Source organism: Pavona decussata, unplaced genomic scaffold (genome assembly GCF_977016875.1).
Source record: "Pavona decussata unplaced genomic scaffold, jaPavDecu1.1 SCAFFOLD_9, whole genome shotgun sequence".
Lineage (NCBI taxonomy): Eukaryota > Metazoa > Cnidaria > Anthozoa > Scleractinia > Agariciidae > Pavona > Pavona decussata.
In genome coordinates this window covers 4707000-4727838 of record NW_028145432.1, presented here as the reverse complement: position 1 = coordinate 4727838, position 20839 = coordinate 4707000, and the positions used below count along the sequence as shown (strand labels likewise).

Genomic DNA, 20839 nt, shown 5'->3' with positions numbered 1-20839 from the left:
CGCTGTTGTTTGGTAGTGATACGGCCTTTCAATCACATTTTTTCGACAGATTTCATTTAAACAGGACAAAATCTCTAGGTTTTGCAGAGTTTGCCGCATAGGACAACAAAGCCGTTGGTTCGGTGCAGGAAAGGTATGGCGTCTCAACTCAGCAGGCGAAACAAGTTTAACACTCGGCTAAACGAGGTGATTTAAAGAAGTGGGTTTGTTTGTAGAGTCAGCTCTGGTAACTGTCTACAATGTTTAGACCTAGCATTTTAAAAATACGTTCAGGACATAGATGTGATCAATAATTATTTTGTCCAGCGTAGAACGGTGCCTCTTCCTTTACCATTGATTCGATTTTAGCCAACAAATGGCTCAGATTTAATATATTATACAATTTCCTTGTGTACAAAGGAATCTTCCTTTGTAGGTCAAATTCTTTTGAAACTTAGTCCACATAGATTGATTTTCTCTGTTGGCAATTTCTCTTTTTATGGTTGTCTCATGATGTAAAGTATATTAATGACTTTAAAAAACAGGTATTAAGACCTGGATTGTGGAAAAAGTATTCACCGAGAAAAGTGCAAAAATAAGGTATTGATTATGAGCAATAATAAAACATTGTTGCAATGGAAACAGTCTTGTATGTGGCTTGTTACAAGAGTTTGCTTTCCCCACTTATTTAACGCCCTTTCTACGTTTCGATCGAAAGTTTGTTTGACGTAATCTTAGAGACGGGAGAAAGGTAAAAAGCTTCTCTTGGTTTCCTTTGAACCTAGCGCAACACTAAACTTCAGGGATATCCTAAAACATTAATTAGCGAATATATCCATATGTATTCGAGAGGACATCGCAGTTTGTCGTTAGCCTTTTGCGGAGAACAGTCAACGGGCCGAGAAGGTTGTGACAATAAGATATTAAACAAGATGAAGCGAGATTTGTCACAGAAATGCAGAGTCCGTCACTGACTGCAATTAACGACGCGTGCAAAGCTAGGCGTGAACTGTAATGTTTTCTGCTAATGCACGTTTCGTTCAAAACGGAAGACCAGGGGAAGACGTTTCGCCACAAAACAAAGGTGCAAAGGCGTACAAGATGTATCATTTATTTCAGGAAATGTCCTCTTATTACGTTCATGATCGGCCGGACTCGTGCAAGGACGGCACACTGCACTTACAGACTTGTCGTTAATTAATAAGTGCGTCGTGTAAAAGGAGATTACGCCCACCGATAATTTGATTATAAACTGATCTTCAAAAGTGGAATTTGCGTTAAAAGGGGTTTTGGACACCGATGTAAAAAAGGGGAATAATCTCGGCTAATGTTCCCGTAAAGTAAAACCGAAAGCAAGTTTACAGAAATACGCGAATTGTCGCAAAAATGTTACGCTGTCCACGCCACCAATTTCCTGCGGAAGATTTCTTGCAGAGGCGTTAAACAATTTGGCATGTGAAGAATTTTTTGACGTTGTATTTAAGGTGTTAAGTGGTTTTTAACACAAACAGATCTTGTGGTAACTTTTTAGATCGCTAGTGATAACAAAATCGTCTGTCTGAGTCGTACGCACGCTGTTTTAAGAGGGTGTCAGAGCATTACACGCAACAGAAATTAGGGTGTTGACAACGGCAAAGGAAGCTGTTAATTGCGGTCAATTTGTTTGGATATTATTTTTAACCTGTTTCTGACGTAGGCAGGTACCTTGCTGTTGGTTCGCATAAATCTTGTCTGAAAATGATGTTCGTGAGCGTGCAGAGCATAACACTTGAAAAACAAGCGTCATTTTCACTTAATAAGCAGACGTTATGACAAAGGCCTACGCGAAAATTATCGATAAACAAGCAATTATCATAAAGCGATACTTGACTAATGGCCAAGATGATTCTGTTCAATTTTAATTAAAGTCTATTCTGACTAGGACATGAAGCCTTAATTTCCTGTCGCTAGGAACTGTCTCGCTGAAACATTTCAACAAATGTCACAAAATGAATTATCGGTACTGTTGTGTGGAGTGCGTTGCCGATGAAAACAATCGGCAACGCCCCCGTAAACTCCCACTCGCTCAGTTTTCAACTGGGTTACTTCGGCGAAATCCATTTGACTGCGGCGATGGGAAAGGTTCACTCAGCTTATGTTTGTCCAAAAAAACGAGTGGGTTTTACACTGTTTGTCATCGATTGGCATTAACTTCTAAAGTATAAACGATAAAAGGACCGCTTGTTAAAAACGTTGAATTTGAAGGGCGTTCTACGTTGTTATTTCTGACACAAATCTCAGCTTACCTCGACTGAGTAAAAAAAAAAAAAAACAAGATTAGTATGCAACGTGTACACTACTCGGCTCATGCATAATTTTTCGATTTTTTTTTATCGGGATTGTTTTGTTCTCTCGTGTCTTGTGAACTCGATCACCGATTTGGAAACTTATTTTTTGGAGTAGAAAATTATGGGAATCCTACTGACATGGCGCAAGCCACTTTCAAGCCGGAAGAGTGACGATTCTTAGCCACTCGGTCAAGTTTCATTGAGCGAAGAAAGGATTATCTACCTTTTAAGATATTTAAAAGCATTAAGATTAAATATTAGCCTGAAGTAAGACGTGAAAGAGGAAGTCTAAACATAAAATAAACAAACTTAAAGAAATAAGCCGTTTACCTTTGGATAAATACAGATTAAACGTGCCAGAATAAACAACTAAGGTTATCCGTCGAATTACTCAAAAATGAAACGGGTCTGTGGTAGGCCTTCATAGAAAGAATTCAAGAATATCAATTATATTTTAACGCCTTACTAAAATCAAAATCAGTCTCTCTTCTTCTTTTGTTACTGTTAGATAAAATCTTGTTATTGGAAAGAAGTGATGAAAATTTTATCGTGTTCTCTGGCCTGACAAGATATGACTCAGTCTTATCTCACAGCGACTGGTTTGTTAAAAGAGTTTCACCGGCAGTATTAAATCCAACATGGCATCACAAGTTACCGCCTATTAAGCAGATTGTGTCGTGAAATCCATTTTACAAATGGCCTGCACTGTTTACTTAAACTGAAATATGAATCCAGTTATCAAACTTCAGAAAGGGAAAAGCCGTAAATCGAATCAGGAGAGACAAATATCGTTTGTTTCTTCTCGTTTTGTTTTGTTTTTTTTTTAAACAGGATTTAACATCACTCCATTTTCGAATTTCTTGCAAGAATTTAACTGAATAAATCTGTGGCAAAAAAGCAACGACAAAACAAATATAACGTTTCAAAATCTATTACTGACAAGTAATGGTTTTAAAAGCTGACAACAAACAACTGTATAATGCTTTGGAAACATAAAAGTGTATAAATTTGTTATCTCTGTTGAGGGGCCATTTTGTCGATGTTTTGCCGCAAAACAAGCGAGATAAAGTGGGATTAACTGAAAACAGTTGCAGTTTGGTCAGGTTAATCAGTGCGATTTTCTTGATAGCAGAATGGGCTTTGGCTACTCACTACTGCCGCGTGCAGGAAAATGTGTCATTTAGGATCTTTCGGACAGCGCTGTTTACTATCTTCTAGAAGTTCTATAGATTCTAATATTCTTAGATTCTAGTTTATCTATCTCCAAGAAACCACTGGAAAGCTACATGCGGCGTTACTTAACTTGGTTTTAAAACAATAGTTTGTATAAATCCGATTTTCCATATAATCTTAAAGAGGCCGCGAATGCGCGGGTGTCCCACTTTCCAATTTAAGCCATAAGATTAAAACTTTCGGCCGTTTATCACGTTGTTTGCAAATGAATTTAAACCAGGAAATCTTAGGGTTTTTTATACCAATTCATTATCTGAACAAACAAATTAAAAAAACTAGAGTGGTATTAATTTGATGTATTTATCGAACTGAACAGGATTTGAAACCGAGCCGTATAAATATCCAAAGCTGCCGCCTTTTAATAGCATCTAATAGCTTGAAACAGTCGTGGGGAAAAATATCGCTCTTCATTATCTGATACGGGCAAAAGGAAATGATTTACTTCCTTATTTGACCCACCAAAAACGTCTCGACTCTTTCAGTGACAGTTTTGTGAACACAAATTCATCACTTTCCTGCAAAACTGTGTAGCTTCCTTTCTAAATGGGTGTAAAAAGCACACTGAAATTCAAATACCCTTTGCTTTAACGGCTTAACAAGGAACTCCTTAGAAACAAGTGGCTTGTCGCTAATCACGTGCTACTCCCGATGAGTTTAGTACGCGATTTGTATATGTACTTTGTTGCCACGAATGTTTTCAAGATGAATTTACTACAAGAAACGAAACGAGAAAGAGTACATGTCAATAAGGCTTATAGGAATTCAAAATTGAAGAATATAGACGCGATTAGTAGAACCCACATCACTCTGTTCACCGATCACCTTGAATTTCAGGAGGTGTGCGCACTGAATCAATCCTCGAAACATTTTAGCACGCAAAGGAAAGAAGCGAGACTACATGCTGCTGTCTCTAAGGTTCATCTACAGACGTCATTGGACTAGAAGCAGGCATTAAGCACGCAATGGCGGCGACTTTTAAGATTCTGCTAACAGACTTGTGTGGGTGGAGTGGCTTTCACCTAGCATGAAATGGGCACAAGATCGTTTTGTTCTCAGCAGGTTTGAGCGATTTCTGAACACTTGATTTCACTCTGTGCATTTTACTCGACTTTATCAACTAGTTTCCTTTTGTCTTTTTGCGAATATTCCCTCGGATCAACAGGTTTCAATAGATTTGGATATTAAAAACTTTAAGTCAGGGAGGCCAAACATACTTTTTTTCGTGCGAACGACTATTTACTCTGTATGTGATTAATACTGAAATAAACTGCTTTTCGACTGTAACATGGCTTTTACTCGAAGGTCTTTGAAGTCAGCCATCGGAAAAATAAACCAGTTTTGATGATTGCATAGATCCTTGTTCGCTGGCCGGTTTCATGGATTTGTTTCTCTTTACAGTTAGAAAAGCTAGTGTCCGTCGTAACTGCGGTTTATAAGTTTTGATTGCGAATGTACATTTTCAGTGAACATGTTCAGAACAAATCATATAGCGACTAATGCGAACTTCTGAAACAGGAGAAGAAGGATTATAAAAACCAGATAGTCCAAATTCGTATTTTGTAATACGAAAGACTGAATAAAAGAATTTCTCTTGGAAGTTCTGTCATACATTTTCGATGAACAACACTTTAAAACTTTTAAAAGTGAGCGAGGATTCGAACTCGTACATTTAAAGCAGTCTTCAGTTTACCTGAGATAATGGCCGGTTAAACAGGAAATCAACCTGTTTAACTGGCGTGACAAACCGCCACGTGGTTTCTTAAGACATAAATTTCCTGTTAAAACCACAAGCTATTATGTCGAGTTAAATAAGCTGGTGGAGGATTCAACAACCTGTTCTATTTATCTACTTTCTGAAGCTCCCATGGAGTAAGCAGATTTTCATTAGTGTTGGTAAAACAAACAATTTCCTGTTTGGGCAGGTTGACGTTGGTAAAATAATGTAGCCGCATTTTACTCAATAGACAACGTCTGTTCCAAGTTTTACCGCCGCCCTCAGTTTTATAATAAGGAACTACCACTACGGATAATCCGAGGACAACGGCTTTCGAAAACCAAATTTATATTTTATTTTCACTCTTGCTTAAACCCTTCAAGGTCCCCCTTGCTAACATAGATGCTTATCATTAAATACTGATTTTTAAGACATCTTTGAAGTTCATAGGAAAACACAAAAACGTCATCGTTCTGGTTCACGTTTTCCACAAAATACGTCGCTCTTAAACCTTTTGCTCAGTAACGTGGTCGTAGCAGTAGCCGCGAGTCTAGTGGTGTTCTTAAACTCTCCAAGACTGTTCTTTGTGAGCAGGGCAGACTCGTACCCGTTGGCAATTTGCTTGTGGGACGGGGGAAGATTGGATACGGGAGTGGATTTAGGCGCGCGCGGTTTCATGGGAAAGGCGAAGGAAAAATAGTGCCTCGAACCAACTTTCTTTACCCCACAAGCAAACAAATAGGGACTGGGTACGAGTCTGGAAACAGGTACCACATTCCTGCCAATTACTTATCTGAATACCCGACTGGGTACACGTCCTTTAGTTTCTGTTTTCTTTTCTTTTCTTTTCTTTCTTCTTTTTTTTTGTTTTGTTTTTTTCCTTGCACTCAATCCATCGGGCCAGCCCCTGTTGAAATTGTTCTTCTTTGGCGAAAATAACAAAAAAAAAAAAAAAAAAAAAAAAAAAGAGAGCAAGAGAAACAAAATTTCCGAGAACTCCTTTCTTAATTTTTTGTGGTTAGTGAATGTACTCCTCCAATACTCTAACAGCAGTTAAGGTACTGAATTCTTTGCGATACCTTCTTGGAGCGGGGAAGGCTAAGAGGCATAAGCAGTTAACCCTCCTAAAATCGTTGTTTGCAGCTCGAACGATAACTTTTCCTTTATCCTGAAGGTCAAGTTTGCAAGATTTTGTTTTCGGGGATATGCACAAGGGAAAATTTTTAGCTTTAATTTCGTTAAGCACTCCCCACTCGTCTCTTAAATTATTTTTCCATCTTTTTCTCCTTTTCTACTCTTTTTGTCTCGTGGATTTGAGGACCTTTTGGTCTCTCTCTTTCTGATGGGAAACTTTGGAATTTACTTTTGAGCAAAGTAAAATTTTTTAACACAGGGAGGCAATTGGTGAGGAAGCCATGTTTTCCTCCTATATAATTCTTAGTTTGTTCGGCTTAACCAACTCCAAAACGTTAGATGTAGGTATGTTTTCCCAGCTCTTTCCCCGCTGAACTAGGTAATTGCCACCTCACACCTCACACCGCCAAAACTGATGACGTCACAAGTGGTACAACTCATCTATAACACATATAAACATCTTTCAAAGTATACTTTGTTGTCGATAAGTTTATTAAATTAAATTTTTAACACTTGGTTACAGATCACTTGTTTTCACACACGCGTTTTTCTGTCGTCTTTAACAATTTCCCACTAGACTGGGATTCGGTAAATGTTGGCAAACTTAATAATTCAATTCAATTCAATTCACATAAATTAAAATCAAAAGAAAATTGAGGTTTAAATTGTGGTCTGTTTTAAAAGTTGATCTCTCCAAACAAAAATCTATCGGCTTCACACTTCATGTCTTTTCAATTTTAATAAATATCAATAAAATCAATAAAAATCTTGCACTTTCAACAAACAAAAATCCACTTAAGAAAAAAAGCTTTTCATGAATTTCTATTACACAATAAAACAAGGGGCATTTAACTCGCGCAAAGACTGCGTATTTTTTTTCCACACTCTCCAGTAGTCGTCTGTGTTAATGAACTAGTTGCCAGTCCGCGCGTCGACGCCTCTGAATGTTCAGTCGAATTGTCGGAGTGGTACTTGGGTGGAGTTTGTTGAACTGGCTGGTGACTTCATGTTTAGAAAACCAATTATCCTTAATCTAAAGAAGAAAAGTTAGAAGAAACTACTTGAATTTACAAATGGTAGCCTTCAAAGCTCTTCCACAACACCTCCGGGAAAACAAGAGCGATGGGTTGAAAGAAAAAAAGCGAGGTTTCTATTGTTATCAAATGCCTTTTGTTTTGGATATTTTGTTTCTTGGGTTCAACCATTTATGGTTTTTTAAAAAGCAACAATTTTAACCTTTCATACACGAATTGATGTCTTCAACTTCCTTAAATATAACACGTGAATATTTCTTTTGAATTTCAAACCGTACTGAACGTGGCTTCTGTTGACCATAACCGATAAACTCTTTCAAAAGCACAATTAATTATGATTGTACCTATCTGGTTTATTTCTATCACCTAGTAGAATTTTATGCGGGGCACGGGAACAGAGAAACGAAAGGAAAATAAAACGAGAAAATGATCCATCAAATACTTCCATTCACCCTATTTTTCTTCACTTGGTAGGTAAAGTTAAGGCCTAACCAGTGATCAGTCGTTCATTTTTTGTAGAGAGAGAGGGTATGATCGCATGTTAGTTAAAGCCGAGAACTCACAGTGCAAAATTGCCCACAATAACAATATCACAAAGTGTTTCTTATGTTACGAACAACATTCAGCGCATTCCGACAAACGTTGCGCCCTGTGTTCAGTAGAGAATTCTACTTTCTTAATTTATGTCAACCATTCCTTTTTGAGCCATAGTTGATGCAGTCGTCAACCAGGTCTCCTATAGTTACCTACTGGTTATGCGATTTCAAAACTAATCATAGCGGTTTGCCTTATTAAAAGACAAAAACTTAACAAAAGCGGAAAGAAATGATGGATAATAAACCAGTAGCGATGTAATTTACAACTGTAAACTTGTAAATAATATCGCACTTAATGGTGCATCGTGTTCAATAATCCGCCAGACTTAGCACTTCCCTCCAGGTTCTACCAGATACAAAAAATACCTCATGTCCAATTATGGTACACCATTTGAAAGGTTTAGATCAGTGTATTTTATGATTTAACATTAACAAACGTGAACGAGGTTTTTGGTTTTGGCTTTGATAGAAATAGGCTTTAAAGAGGCAGTGTCAACTACATATAGTGTCACTTTGAACTGTGAAAAAACATATTTGTATAATGGTACAATTTTGTTAAAATAACCCTTGTTCACAGAAATTAGTATCAATCATTTTTGTCTGTGGACAGCTAGGACTGATGGAAATGGATTGCAACTTGAAAAACTTGACCAATGTTCAGTCAAGTTCCTCATTTATATTTTGGAGAAATCGCTCAAAACTGATTCAGTTTAGTATATTCTTCCTCAGAGAAATCATTTCAAGTTATATTTTCCTCCTGGTGCTCTTGCAGCGATTTCACGTTAAAGAAGGGGTTCTCTGTCAAATATTTGGCTAGTTTTGTCCAACATACAGTAAAATCTTCCTGACATTGCCCCTTTAAAATTTTAAAAACGTTTTACCTTGTTATTTAATAGCTCGCCTTAAACTTTAGCATATTTTACGGCTCTCGGTGCATGAATAAAAGTTACAGAGATTAAAATGTATCATATCGCAAACGTGTAAAGAAAAAAAACGTTTGACGGCAAAAATTCATAACACTCTACTAAATATTAACTACGTATTTTACGGCTCTCGGTGCATAGCCTGATAAATGTTACAGAGATTAAAATGTGTCATACCTCAAACGTATAAAGAAAAAACGTTTGATGGGAAAAATTCATAACACTCTACTAAATATTGACCAAGTTATGGCATGGCCCTACCAAAACATATACCTGCACTGGTCGAACTTGATGTTTTGGAGGAGTAGCAGTCCTTGAATTCACCACCGGCATTATGATCTCCCTGCGTCCAAAGCTGCCCATGGCCTTATTTAAAATTACAGGAGTAGGGGTGGGTGACAAAATCTGCTCTGCTTTGGGAAACATGGCTTGTCGAGACATGTGTGAACTGAGGGGCGACTCCTTGGGGAAAGGGAGGATTATTTGACCTTCTCTGTTGGAAAAAAATTTCAACACATCATCTCACATTTCAGGACATAAAGTAAAGTAGCTTTGTTCTAAGACAATTTCTGGATGTGTTAAAAAAGCAGCGCGCTTTATGTAAATGCGTCTTCGTTGTAAAATTTACTGCAAAATAAAGGTTAACGACTTATTTTCTTTATGAAACAAAAACCTTTTTCTTGCTTGTTCACAACTGAAACAATGTATCGAAAGTATGAACAAAGTATTTAATTTGTTTGTATTCAGATGAACAAATTAACTTGGGCAAATGTTTGTGTTGAGGTTCAAATTTGTTTCAGCTGAGTTTGATGTTTTTCAAACCAGTTTCTTTTTTTATTTCCCTTTGTCTTAAATTCACTCCCGTAAACAAACAGGTTTGAAAAATTTTAAACCAAAACTAAATTCAACTAAAGTATGGTATAAAACGCTCAAATAATTCTGAAACCTCACCTAGTTTTATCTACAGCGATTTCTGATTGTTGTCCTAAATAATTTGAAAATAATTCTACATCTCACTTTGCGCGGGTTCATGGTTGGGTTTGCAAATTAGCCAGGCCATATTCGCTGACTAATCACAATGAAGTTTTCGTCTTTTCACAGAGAAAGGTCATGTGCTTCATTTTATAGCGACATCTGATTGGCTGAGTCAGACAGGTGTAGAGCCTGATAAAGCACGTGACCTTTCCCGCGCTTTCTTCTTCCGTGGAAGTTAACTGGATCATGAAAAGATTGAGCCGGCCGGTGAATGGCTCGGTGATGACCTTGTTTCTGTACGCCAGTATCGCTCTTACCAACAGGATAAGTTAACTATCTTACCGAGATACACACGCACAATAAACTCAAACGCTTTCAACGGTCAAACCTGTAACAAACGTAAAGAACAACAACAAAAACACAAATACTGACAATTACAAAACTCCATATTAACTTAGTACTGAAACACTGACACATACGTAGGCAACACAAAACTAACCAGGAAACGCTTTACGGAAATAAATGGACTATTTCACGTTCAGAAAGAGATGGAAAATTGGATGGTGGGTGGGTTCTCATATTCTTGTAAAATGTTTCATACTGAAATTAATGTACAATTCGAAAAAAAAAAAAAATCGACAAATCTTCATGGGAAGGTTTCAGGGGAGGTTTTATTCCATCCAGGAGGAAATGGAAACGGAGTGAAATGACCAAACAAAGAAAATCTTAGACAAGAACGACAAAAAGTAAAAATAAATGAATAAAATAAGAAGAAAAGGAAGAGAAAGAAAGGAAAGGAAAAGAAAAGTGAAAAAATCCTCGTTATGCCGTTACGCGTTTCACGAACAAATTTTAAGAGTATATAGTCTTTCAAGTCTTTAGAGAACGTGCCATACTATGGCGGCCAACCTTGAAACGTCAATAAACTTAATGAAAGAAAATGCTGCAAATAAATCATAAATTCCTTAATTTTTACTTCCTGACAATAAGGTATATTATTAACTTGGGCAGCATGCTTTGGCTGAGTGGGCCTTGCCATCTCACAAAACGAAATTATCATATACTGTTTGTCTTCTGGTAGTTGACGTAGCTTACTATGTTTTGGTCCTCTTTCGTAACGGTTACGAAAACCGACGTTGGTATCCGAGGGTGAAATAAAACCCGTATCCCTTTTCAATAGTTAACTCTTATTATCTTCGTTACTGAGACTAAAGTTCACTCACTGTATATTTGCTGTCGTCGGCCTTGGCATGCTGAAAAAAAGCAAGAGTAAAGTAAACTAGGTGGTCGAATGTGATTTCGACCAATCCATGTATAGCATACGTATGTGTACTTTGTTCCAGCTGTTTCGGTTCTTTTTATATCTGCACAGTGTTTGTATCAGGTTTTGGTACTTGTACACTTATATACGGGCATTTTGAGTCATCGCCGGAGGGCTCGAGAAATCGGGGGTAGAACTGCAGTGCATGAGTGAATCAAATTGAAGCGAAACTGCTTCTGGTTCGAGATTTCGGGGGTTCGAGAAATCTAATTGTTAGAAAATGAAAAGGGTCGTACCGGTATAGTGCTAACACAGCTTTAGTTTCAAATCAGTTGAATTTATACATGCAATGATAATATGATTGACAAGTTTAGAGTAACTGTTTGAGAAAAAATTCCGACGATTACCAGTTTAGAATCTCAGTCCGCAATTTTATGGACAGCATACTCGACTCCTTGTAAGACCCAATAGAATGGCTTCACATGGGAGGCTAGTTTCCCGGGGGCCCAAAAACTATTTTATGTACATAATTTTCCTCAACAGATATGGCCTGCAAAATTTTGCTTTAAAAGTCTTCAACACTGCGACGCCAAATTCAATAATTGAAGCAGCTCATTAGTGGCCAGATCCTGACATGGTTTTTTCAACTTTTGAAATGGACGAATTAGCGAAAATTCATCGACACCGCCGAAAAGAACGCCTTTAAATCAATAAAGTTGCCAAGTTTGAGAGAGTTATGCTAAAAACTAACGGGGATATGCATCCACAAAGTCTCGAGATTTTACAGACGTTTGTATGATGGGGAGCAAGTTTGTGCCCCCACCATACAAACGTCTGCAAAATCTTGGGACTTTGCAGAGCAATATCTTCCCTCGCCTCTGACATACCACTTTCATATTTAGCAAGTCTGCTAATTTTAAGGCGCTCTTTCCAGTAGTGTCCATGGATATTCCGGCGCTAACTAGTCCTCATCAAAAGTTGAAAAACAAACACGGAAGGGTCTATTGCTTTCGGACTTACAGTTCGTCATTCCACCTCACTTTACTTCGCTTAAGTTGCGTCACGTCGTAGAACTGGTGAAGGGGTAGGCCTCTGAAATAAAGGCAAGATTATTAATAAATATCAATAAATATTAGAAGTATAAACAGAAACTCACCCGTTTACTCAACTATCCGAGGATGAATAGTGCTCCGAACCTTAGTGGAACCCAGTGCCCCCGAGAGTTGAAAAACGAGAGGGAAAATGGCGGTTGTGATGCATGTTAGACTGTTAGTCTTGTAGAGGTGGGTGAATGTTTTATTTTAAATTTTTTTTGCTTCTTTATAGGATAACCAGACAGGTTCGGTGTTTCTCTGACTTTAAACACCCAGGAGGTGTCATGCCAGGCACTCAGACCGAGAAAACTGCTGAAAATTGTTTTAAACAAGTTTTACACGTGAGCATGAAACAAAGCTGAGAGCGCTTTCCGTTTGTACGGAAAAACCGGTGAGATTTTTACGCCAAATGAAACAGTACAATTTTCAAGTTACCATTCGTGTAAAAAAGCTGGTCCTTTCCACTGGAAATTTTGGCAACAAACCGCGTACTTCATAGATTAGCATGGTACTAATATGATGAAGCAATTTGGTACAGTGATATTCTGAAAATTCAAGTAAAAACAAGCAGAGATGAGTACGTCTTTAGGTATTCCTTTGTTTTCCAAATTATGTTGGGAAAGACCATTCTATCAGATTTCCCAGTGGAACTAACAAGAGCACTCTCTGTTTGTATGGAAAAGCCACAGTGGGAAATCAAATGGAACAGTCCTTCCCACTGAATTTTTTTTGGAAAAAAAAAAAGGAATACGTACAAAGGTATTCCTCTTTTCTTGTTTTTACTGGAATTATTGGAATATCATTGTACCATTATTTGCTTCATCACAGTAAGTCCACACTCCTTGATGAAAAATGCAGTTTGTTGCCCTAAATCTGCAGTGGGGAGGATTATTGTCACAGCAGCTTCTTGCAAACAGAAAATCTTAAACAAAATGACTTCTATCTTATTGCTATCTGTTATGTACTAAGACCTGTTCATTTGGGTCCAGTAACTCGACTGGCTCAGTCAATCAACATCTCATCTAGATTCCTGTGTAGACCTTTATACAATTCTTGATGTGTTTTAACTTTAAGGTGGCTTTCTAAGGTAGTTCAAAAGCACCTACAAAAACAAATTACTAAGAGATGCAAAGCGAAACCTTATTGACCCCTTGTCCTCCCATCTCACAGGTTCTATCCGTGAAATTTACAATTTGGGATATCGACACATTTCCAATAATTAGCAATCCTTTGTTTCTTGGTGTAGCAGCCTTTGCCAAAAGAATGGCAGACATTTTGCACTATTTCAGCTTTACTCTTTTCCAGTTTCCTTCTGTGAAGCTTTTTTTTTTTTAAACATACTATTCAGGCGTGTTGGAGAGGGGGGTTCAAGGGGTTCGAACGAACCCCCTTTGAAGATCAATAATGGCGGAAGAAAAGCTTTTAAATAAAGTTCCTTTGGTCGAAGTACATTAACCAAAAAAGAAATAGAGATATAAACCTGTTCTTTAATGGCTTATCCTCAGTAAAAACAAAAATTGTCAAGAACCCTTGGAGATTCAAAATTTTAAGGGTCTGTATGCTGCTTGGGCTAGTTCCCTCTGTAATTAGGGAAAGCCAGGTCAATGTTCAGCAGCTCACTGATTTGGTGGTTCTCTATCAAGATGACCTACCCTCTCCACAACTCTTTTCCTCCGAATGTGAATGTGAATGTTCCATAAGCACAATGAGGAGGTTGAACAACTACATGAGATGTACCATGGGAGAGAGTAGGCTGTCCGCCCTGGCTCTAATGCATATCAAAATTAATATGATATGCCTGTCAATCTTGATGAGAAAGTCAATTTGTTTGAAGGCTTACACCCAAGAATGATGCAGCTTACCAGCTTGGTGTATGACTATCAGCAGATCGAATAGCTATCAGAACTTGACAGGGCACGGAATGACATTGAACTTTCTTGTTTAAGTTGAAACAATTATGCCGTCGAAATGATGTATATAGCTTAAAAAGCTGCTGTAAAACAAAGTTGTGATTTGCCTAAAATGGGTCTCAAAATGCAGGAAATGAGGTTTCTAGGAACCTAGATTTTCAAAACTTTCCGGGGGAGCATACCCCCGGATCCCGCTAGTAAGAGTGCCCCCGGCGCTCAGCAAGATTTGGGGCTCAATGAACACCCCTATTGAAACCTTAGCTACATGCCTTAATACGTACTGGTTTAGACTAATATTGTTGGAGGGAAAAATATGGATGGTGTCATTCAGACAGTTTTCCTACTGTAATATCACATGACTTTTTCCCCAATATTTTGCTCCAACACTATATGTATCTCCTACAAATATAATATAAGAGTTGGTAATTTTCATAACTGGGTGTTTCATTAGAGGCTAACTAGAGTTATCTTTTGTTTTTCTAAGCTAAAGAATAAACTAATAGCTACATGCTGTGCTTACTTTCCCTCCCCTCCCTCCCAGTATGGAAAGTGGGCATTTTAGTGGTGCAAATGCAAGCATGAATTACAGAAGCAGGCAGTGCAGATGACAGGCTGCAAACTATGAGGGACAAGGAAAACCAGTGCCAGAGCTACTGGGGAGCCCCCCCCCCCCCCCCAACATTTTAAGACCAAAACTAAGATCTGAAGGGCCGGGGGGGTCAAGATATTTCATCCCAAGACGAAAAGCAAATTAGTTGAGTGTTCAAGAGAAACCCCCCCCCCTCCCCCCACACACACACAAAAAAAAATTACCTGAGCTCTGGATCTGCCACTGATAACTAACACTGAAGTTTATTTAAAATATCAAACAGACTGACAGTAACCACCATTGGTGCCTGCCCAAGCCTAACTTATGTGGTCTCAGTTGTAAAATTATTACACTTTTAAACAAGTTCAACAGGGCTGTCACTAAGATTTCAAGTTGCTGGATAAATACAACAAGTAGGCAGGGAATCAAACAGCTGGGAATTTCTTTTGGTTCTATTTTTCTTCTATTTTCCTATGAAAATAGCCGGGGTCCACGTTCTTAGTAACCAGGGGAAATCCCCGGCCCCTGCCTCTTAATGACAGTCCTGGTTCAAGTAATTATTAATAATTTATGCTTCACAAATCCCATCATGATTGATCATGATTACCATTTTACTTGTCCAGGATAGCTTGTAGTCTCCTTAATAATTTCACATGCTTTGTACTTGTACTCATTTAGCCATTATCATTATCACATGCATTGGGAATACATTGGCATAGTGGTCACCACATCATACTTTCAATCAGACTTTGGGTTTGGAGGTCAGAGAGTCAATGGTGTGAGGCTTGGTCGCTACATTATCATGTTTCCTTTTAAAGCCAAGAAACTTTACTCCACATTGTCTCTCTTCACCCAGGTGGACTTATTTATTTAGCTTCGCCTAACTAAAATACTGATACAGATCTATATGCATGAATACATAAAAAAATTGTTAGGCAGGGAGACCACTACAGCCTAGCCAATTACAGTGGATCCCACGTTAATTATTTAAAACTTAAAAACTAAAGCTACTAATATATAAACAAGAAAAATCAAGGGGAAAACAAGAAAGAAAAAAAAAGTGGAAGTTCAAATTGCTAGAAGCAGCACGTCAGCGGGCACAGTAGAGTCCTCGCTATATTGCACTTGGGATAGATTGTTCTCCAGGTTCTGATGTCGTCAACGTCGTACAGGTTCAGAGCCTTATTGTAATATTGAAGTAGTAAACTAGGATACATGACTACTGGCAAAATACTGTTGGAGATAACCCTGTGAGGATTAGCATACCATCCCTGGTGGGGGGGGGGGTGTTAATACTCCTAATTGCATTACTCAAACCAGTTTAAGATGGGCCACTTCAGTTTGAAGTGTAACTTTACTTTTTTCACTATTACATGTGAGCCCCTGTTAATCCTTGTAATGCAGTTAACCTGATACAACCTATGATCCCATGATGTCATGAAGGCTTATACCTTTAGACCTACTTGTTCATGTACAATGTATGCTAGTGGATCAGAACACCTTTCTGTAAAATGCAAACTCCGAACTTGAAAACCCAACTTCAATAATTCTCATTGACGGCAGTAAAAGACGCCAATTGCCAATTATTGGCGTGTTTTACTGCCGTCAATCAGAATAACTGAGACAAACATATATGGTATCTGAACAGACTTTTTGACCCTGTTGCTTTTGTTTTCTATGAGGTCCACTGCAGTGATTGATGGCAGTGAAAAACATAACAGTTGCTGAATCTTGAGCTTCAGATTTCACATGCTTTTGAAAAACTTGGTATCATCATTACTTTCATTTCATTCAGCTTGCCATGGTGTGAAGTGGTCATCAGATCAGTAATAATAATAATAATTTATAATAATAATAATATTAATAATAAATATAATAATAATAATAATAATAACAACAATAAAATACAATAAAAGTAATAATAATAATTGAAGGGATTCATGCAAAAGGGTCGTATATTGCTTTTTTGGTGAAATTTATTTTTCCGCAGGATCTCGCTAAATCTTTGCATACAGACTTTATGTCGCCCCTTTTGTGGGAAGCCCTTCAATTATCATAATTCCTTTATCCAATCAAAACATAAAATACATAATTATCTTAATTTTTTTTTTTTTAAAGAACACTTTGTCGAGTACTTCAGAGAAGTACATTTCATTAATTATAATACCATATGACACTGCATTACAAAACAAAAAAGAAACATACTTAACTATAGTTACCTACACAACAAACTAGCTACACAACTTACAATACAGCAGAGAGGAGGATGAAACAGGCTAACTTCTACAAAGAATCGATACGACTTACTTACAGCATTCCCTTCAAAGTTACTAAAGACATTAGACTTGCTATCTTTCAGTTTAAGATCATTCATCATACCCTTCATCATTACTCACTAATCGATGCCACTCTTTTCAGGGATTCGCTTGTTCAAAAAGAGCAATGCCACCTTTGCAACGAGAAACAAACATTGAAACACCTTTTCGTAACCTGCCCTTTTGTACAGAGTTTTTGGACTCAATAATACGTGGGGTAAGTAAGGATTTTTTCTGGAACTGCACAATATAGAATTAAGCGGCAAGCTGTAGTAATATTAGCCTTTTACCTTGGATGAGGAGAAACACCACTGCCATAATGTCTATGTCCTTTCTGTAGGAAGGCGGGAGGCTCCCACTTTGGCCGATGACTGTCAGGAAGACACACAGGGGCTTCACCAGCATAGCTACGGGCGCGTCCCCATGGACATTTCACATGGATGTCAGCTTGTTCAAGATGCCGTGAATATCTGCAAAATGGTGAGTGTCTGTGTTATTCCTTTTTTGTTATGTTTCTTCATGGAAAGTTACACTAACCTTTAGTTATTGACTTGCCTATATAAATATTGAAGGGCTCTGGACATATCTTCAGGATCTCTAGTGCTTTTTAGATTGCTTTTCATTGTTTTGCATCAGATTTGCTGGATTTTTTCATGTGGCTCTCAGTTGCTTAAGGAAATGTTCCCCCGGGATCTTTTCACTTTTTTTATCGTTCACTTGGAGTAAAAACGCATGATTCTGGGCAAGATTTCTGTTTTTATCACAAAACAGAGTGTAAAGCAGCAGACGGCTTTTGGGTCATTGTGCAGTTCCAGAAAAATCCATACCCACCTCACGGAAGGTCATTGGAAATTCCTAGGGGGAGGGGGGTCTTAAAAGTCAAAATTTTAGAAGCAAAGTATGAAGCTAAACTGGAATTTCCTGGGGGGGGCAAAACAAAAGACCTTCCATGGGGGGAGTATGGATATTTTCTGGAACTGCACATTCGGTGCTTGATGGTTGTGCCATGCTGATGAGGCCTAACAAGGCTGAAACAGCTGTCCATGGCTGCTACTGTCCGGGTGATATGACTGTGTGTATGCATGAGATACTGGCCATAGGGTGACGCTGTGTGGTGTAACCATTGCTTTTAGATGGTTTTCATACAGAAATGTAGCTCTCTGCATTTTTATGAGGAGAACAGGTGTCTACGCACAGGCTTCTTTTCATCAAGCGCTTCAACTTAAAACAGTTTTTGTGTATTTTGGTGTAGCTTGGAGTGAAGGGTGTTCAGGGGGAAGGATACTCTAATAAAACCCAAACACAGTTTATGAATGACATTAAGGGCGGTGCCTACTAATACAGAAGTATTTTTGCGCAGTTTATGACTACGCAGGAAAAGCAGATCTCAACAGGGGCTAGTGGAAATATCCAAAAAGATAATTGGGGGTAACCATGCATTTTTGAGAGATAATCAAGCAGAAATAATTTTAAAAAGTGATAAAATGCAAAGCAATGTATGGCATTTTTTCCCAATTTGAAGCTTTACTATCTCTGAAAAATGCATGGTTACCCCATTATTTGCTTTTTGGATACCAACAGTACTTGCTAAGTTCTGCTGTCTCCGCGTAGTTTTAAACCGCGCAAACATATCCCTGTATTAGTAGGCACAACCTATAGGAAACCCGAGTGTCTCAAGGTGCATAGAACGTATGCGCAGTAACAAAAGTAGGCACCATCCTTAAGTTTGCAGCAAGTGGCTCTGACTTAATTATATCATAGTGCAAAAAGTATTGGTAAAGAGGTGTGTGAACCAATGTTTTACCCAGCAGGGGAACTCACCAATGTAAGTCACATGGGTGTATACCCCCTCCCCACCCACCCCACCCCCCAAAGAATAAATGATGTGGTTCTTGAACTGATTTGATGAGAGATATGTTCATAGATTTTGCCCTTTTGGTCTGGAATAATGGGAACCATGAGAGAATATGAACATAATGATCTCTTTTCACCTTCAAGTGATGAAGAGAAGTAACTTAAAAACAATACCATTTGACATGATAAAGTGCAATGTACCACTGCAGATACATCAACCAACATCAGTCCTGAAAACAAAGTGGGGATTTTCAAGGCTAGGTCTGAAAACAGGCATAAAGAAGGAGGTTTTTTGGTTTGTCAATGGATCACGCGTAGGTGAACTAAGCAACAAATACCAGCCAAAATTTGGACGAGTTCCCCCCCCCCCCCTTTCCATTAGGTGCACGTGTAAATATACATGCAACACAAAGCAAATTGATGGAATTACTTTTCTCAGGACTGTTAACCCAGACTGTTACTACCAGAATGTTATCAGGTTGAATTTCTGCATCAAAACAGATAACAGAAAAAGGTGAAACTCTTAAAAAACAAACTCAAATATTTTAAATTAAGAAAAAGAAAGAGTGAAAGAAATGGTTGGAAGGATGGAAGAAAATGTATTTGTTTGTCTGACACATTTATGGAAATATATATTACTTGCAGTGACACAAAAACAATGCTTGTTTGATGACTAGGAAGCCTGAACTTGTAGTTCAGCGGCCGTTTAGTTTTCACCTTGCTATCTCTTTCCGATACAGTAATTGAATTCAAACTGTTGAAGATCCTGTTTGAAACAACTTATTTCTCCTCCTCGCACGTTGCATAGTACTCTGTACACTTTGCGTATATCTATGTGCGTGGTTTCTGTGATTAGCAGGATAAGGGCATTTGTGCTTGACAAAGCAATCATGAAATTGCTACGCCAATTCACGCTTGTTTACACCCCCACCCCCCCCCCCCCCCCCACTCGTGGTCGGGTTTCTTGTTGGTGCGTTACCGCAATATAAACAAGTGGACTGTCGTGACCAACCTTTGTCGTGACCCTAGTCTCGCCGTTGCGTGATTTGTTGTCCACGATGGAACTGTGATTGGCCAGTGTCGTCTACATTAGTTGGTAAAAGTTACAACCAAAAAATGGCTGCGTTTCAGTAGAATTATATTTCAGTATGAAGCTCTTTCAAATTCGAAATGAATATTTGTTCTCGTTAAGCTTGTGGCGTTCTCTTTGTTTGAAGTTTTTTTTAATTATTCAGTAGACGCCATTATTGTTATTGTTAAATTCCTGCTGCTAGACTACGTTCAAGTTAACCAATTTTCTCTTCACTTACCGATCAGGATAAGTTGTTACGCGGCTAAAATGCGAAGGATCGTGAACCAGTGCAGACTGAAAAGTTCGGGATAGCTTATCATAGCCATGCTTTTCACGGTACAGTTCGTGTTGTAACTTCGAAAGATGGCTCACAGCGACTGCCATTTGTCAGCTCCTCAGCGCACACAGCTAAATCACATGGCCATATCAGAGATTCTTAATCATGTGTGAAACATCGATGCCAAATATTTTGACTAAAATCGTGTCGAAATTCCAGAGTTATCTGTCCTCGAATGCTAAACAAAATTCGCCAAGGTTACCTTCCTGTGCAGTCATGTGTGGCGCGTGACGTCAGTAATCCCTTTGCCTTCTTCTGATCGAGTGGCACAAACAATGACAACTATTTGTTCAATTATTTTATGCGCCAATGACGGATAAACAAAATAAAATGCCGGCTGTTTTGTTGTTCCCAGTAGAATATTCCTCTTTCATTCCGCAAGCAGTGTCAATAGTGTCGGTACGCGGTAATTTGCGTACTCTTTGTTATACTGGTAATTATCAATCACAAAAGAGCTGCAAAAAGCCTTCAATTTTACAAACCCTGCACATT

At 38.3% G+C, this 20839-nt stretch overlaps 1 protein-coding gene across 1 annotated transcript; it reads right to left on the bottom strand.

Moving 5' to 3' along the window:
- Window positions 1-6858: 6858 nt before the first annotated feature.
- On the bottom strand, window positions 6859-20583 carry LOC146488693 (sperm-associated microtubule inner protein 4-like). The gene is made up of 6 exons (XM_085119472.1): window positions 20249-20583; window positions 17375-17554; window positions 12197-12268; window positions 11139-11168; window positions 9214-9433; window positions 6859-7420 (listed from the first exon to the last, which is right to left on the bottom strand). Exons 1-6 carry the CDS (start codon window positions 20392-20394, stop codon window positions 7292-7294), a joined length of 777 nt encoding a protein of 258 aa, XP_084975598.1. The 5' UTR covers window positions 20395-20583; the 3' UTR covers window positions 6859-7291.
- Between the last annotated feature and the right edge of the window lie 256 nt (window positions 20584-20839).

What these genes read in the sequence shown, in the direction of transcription:
- LOC146488693 (XM_085119472.1), bottom strand. Translation starts at nt 20,394, where the DNA reads ATGGCAGTCGCTGTGAGCCATCTTTCGAAGTTACAACACGAACTGTAC. An exon ending in GTAACAACTTATCCTGATCG is followed by an intron (nt 17,555 to 20,248) that starts GTAAGTGAAGAG and finishes ACCATTTTGCAG; the next exon opens with ATATTCACGGCATCTTGAAC. An exon ending in GTGAGGTGGAATGACGAACT is followed by an intron (nt 11,169 to 12,196) that starts GTAAGTCCGAAA and finishes GCTTTTTTTCAG; the next exon opens with CATGCCAAGGCCGACGACAG.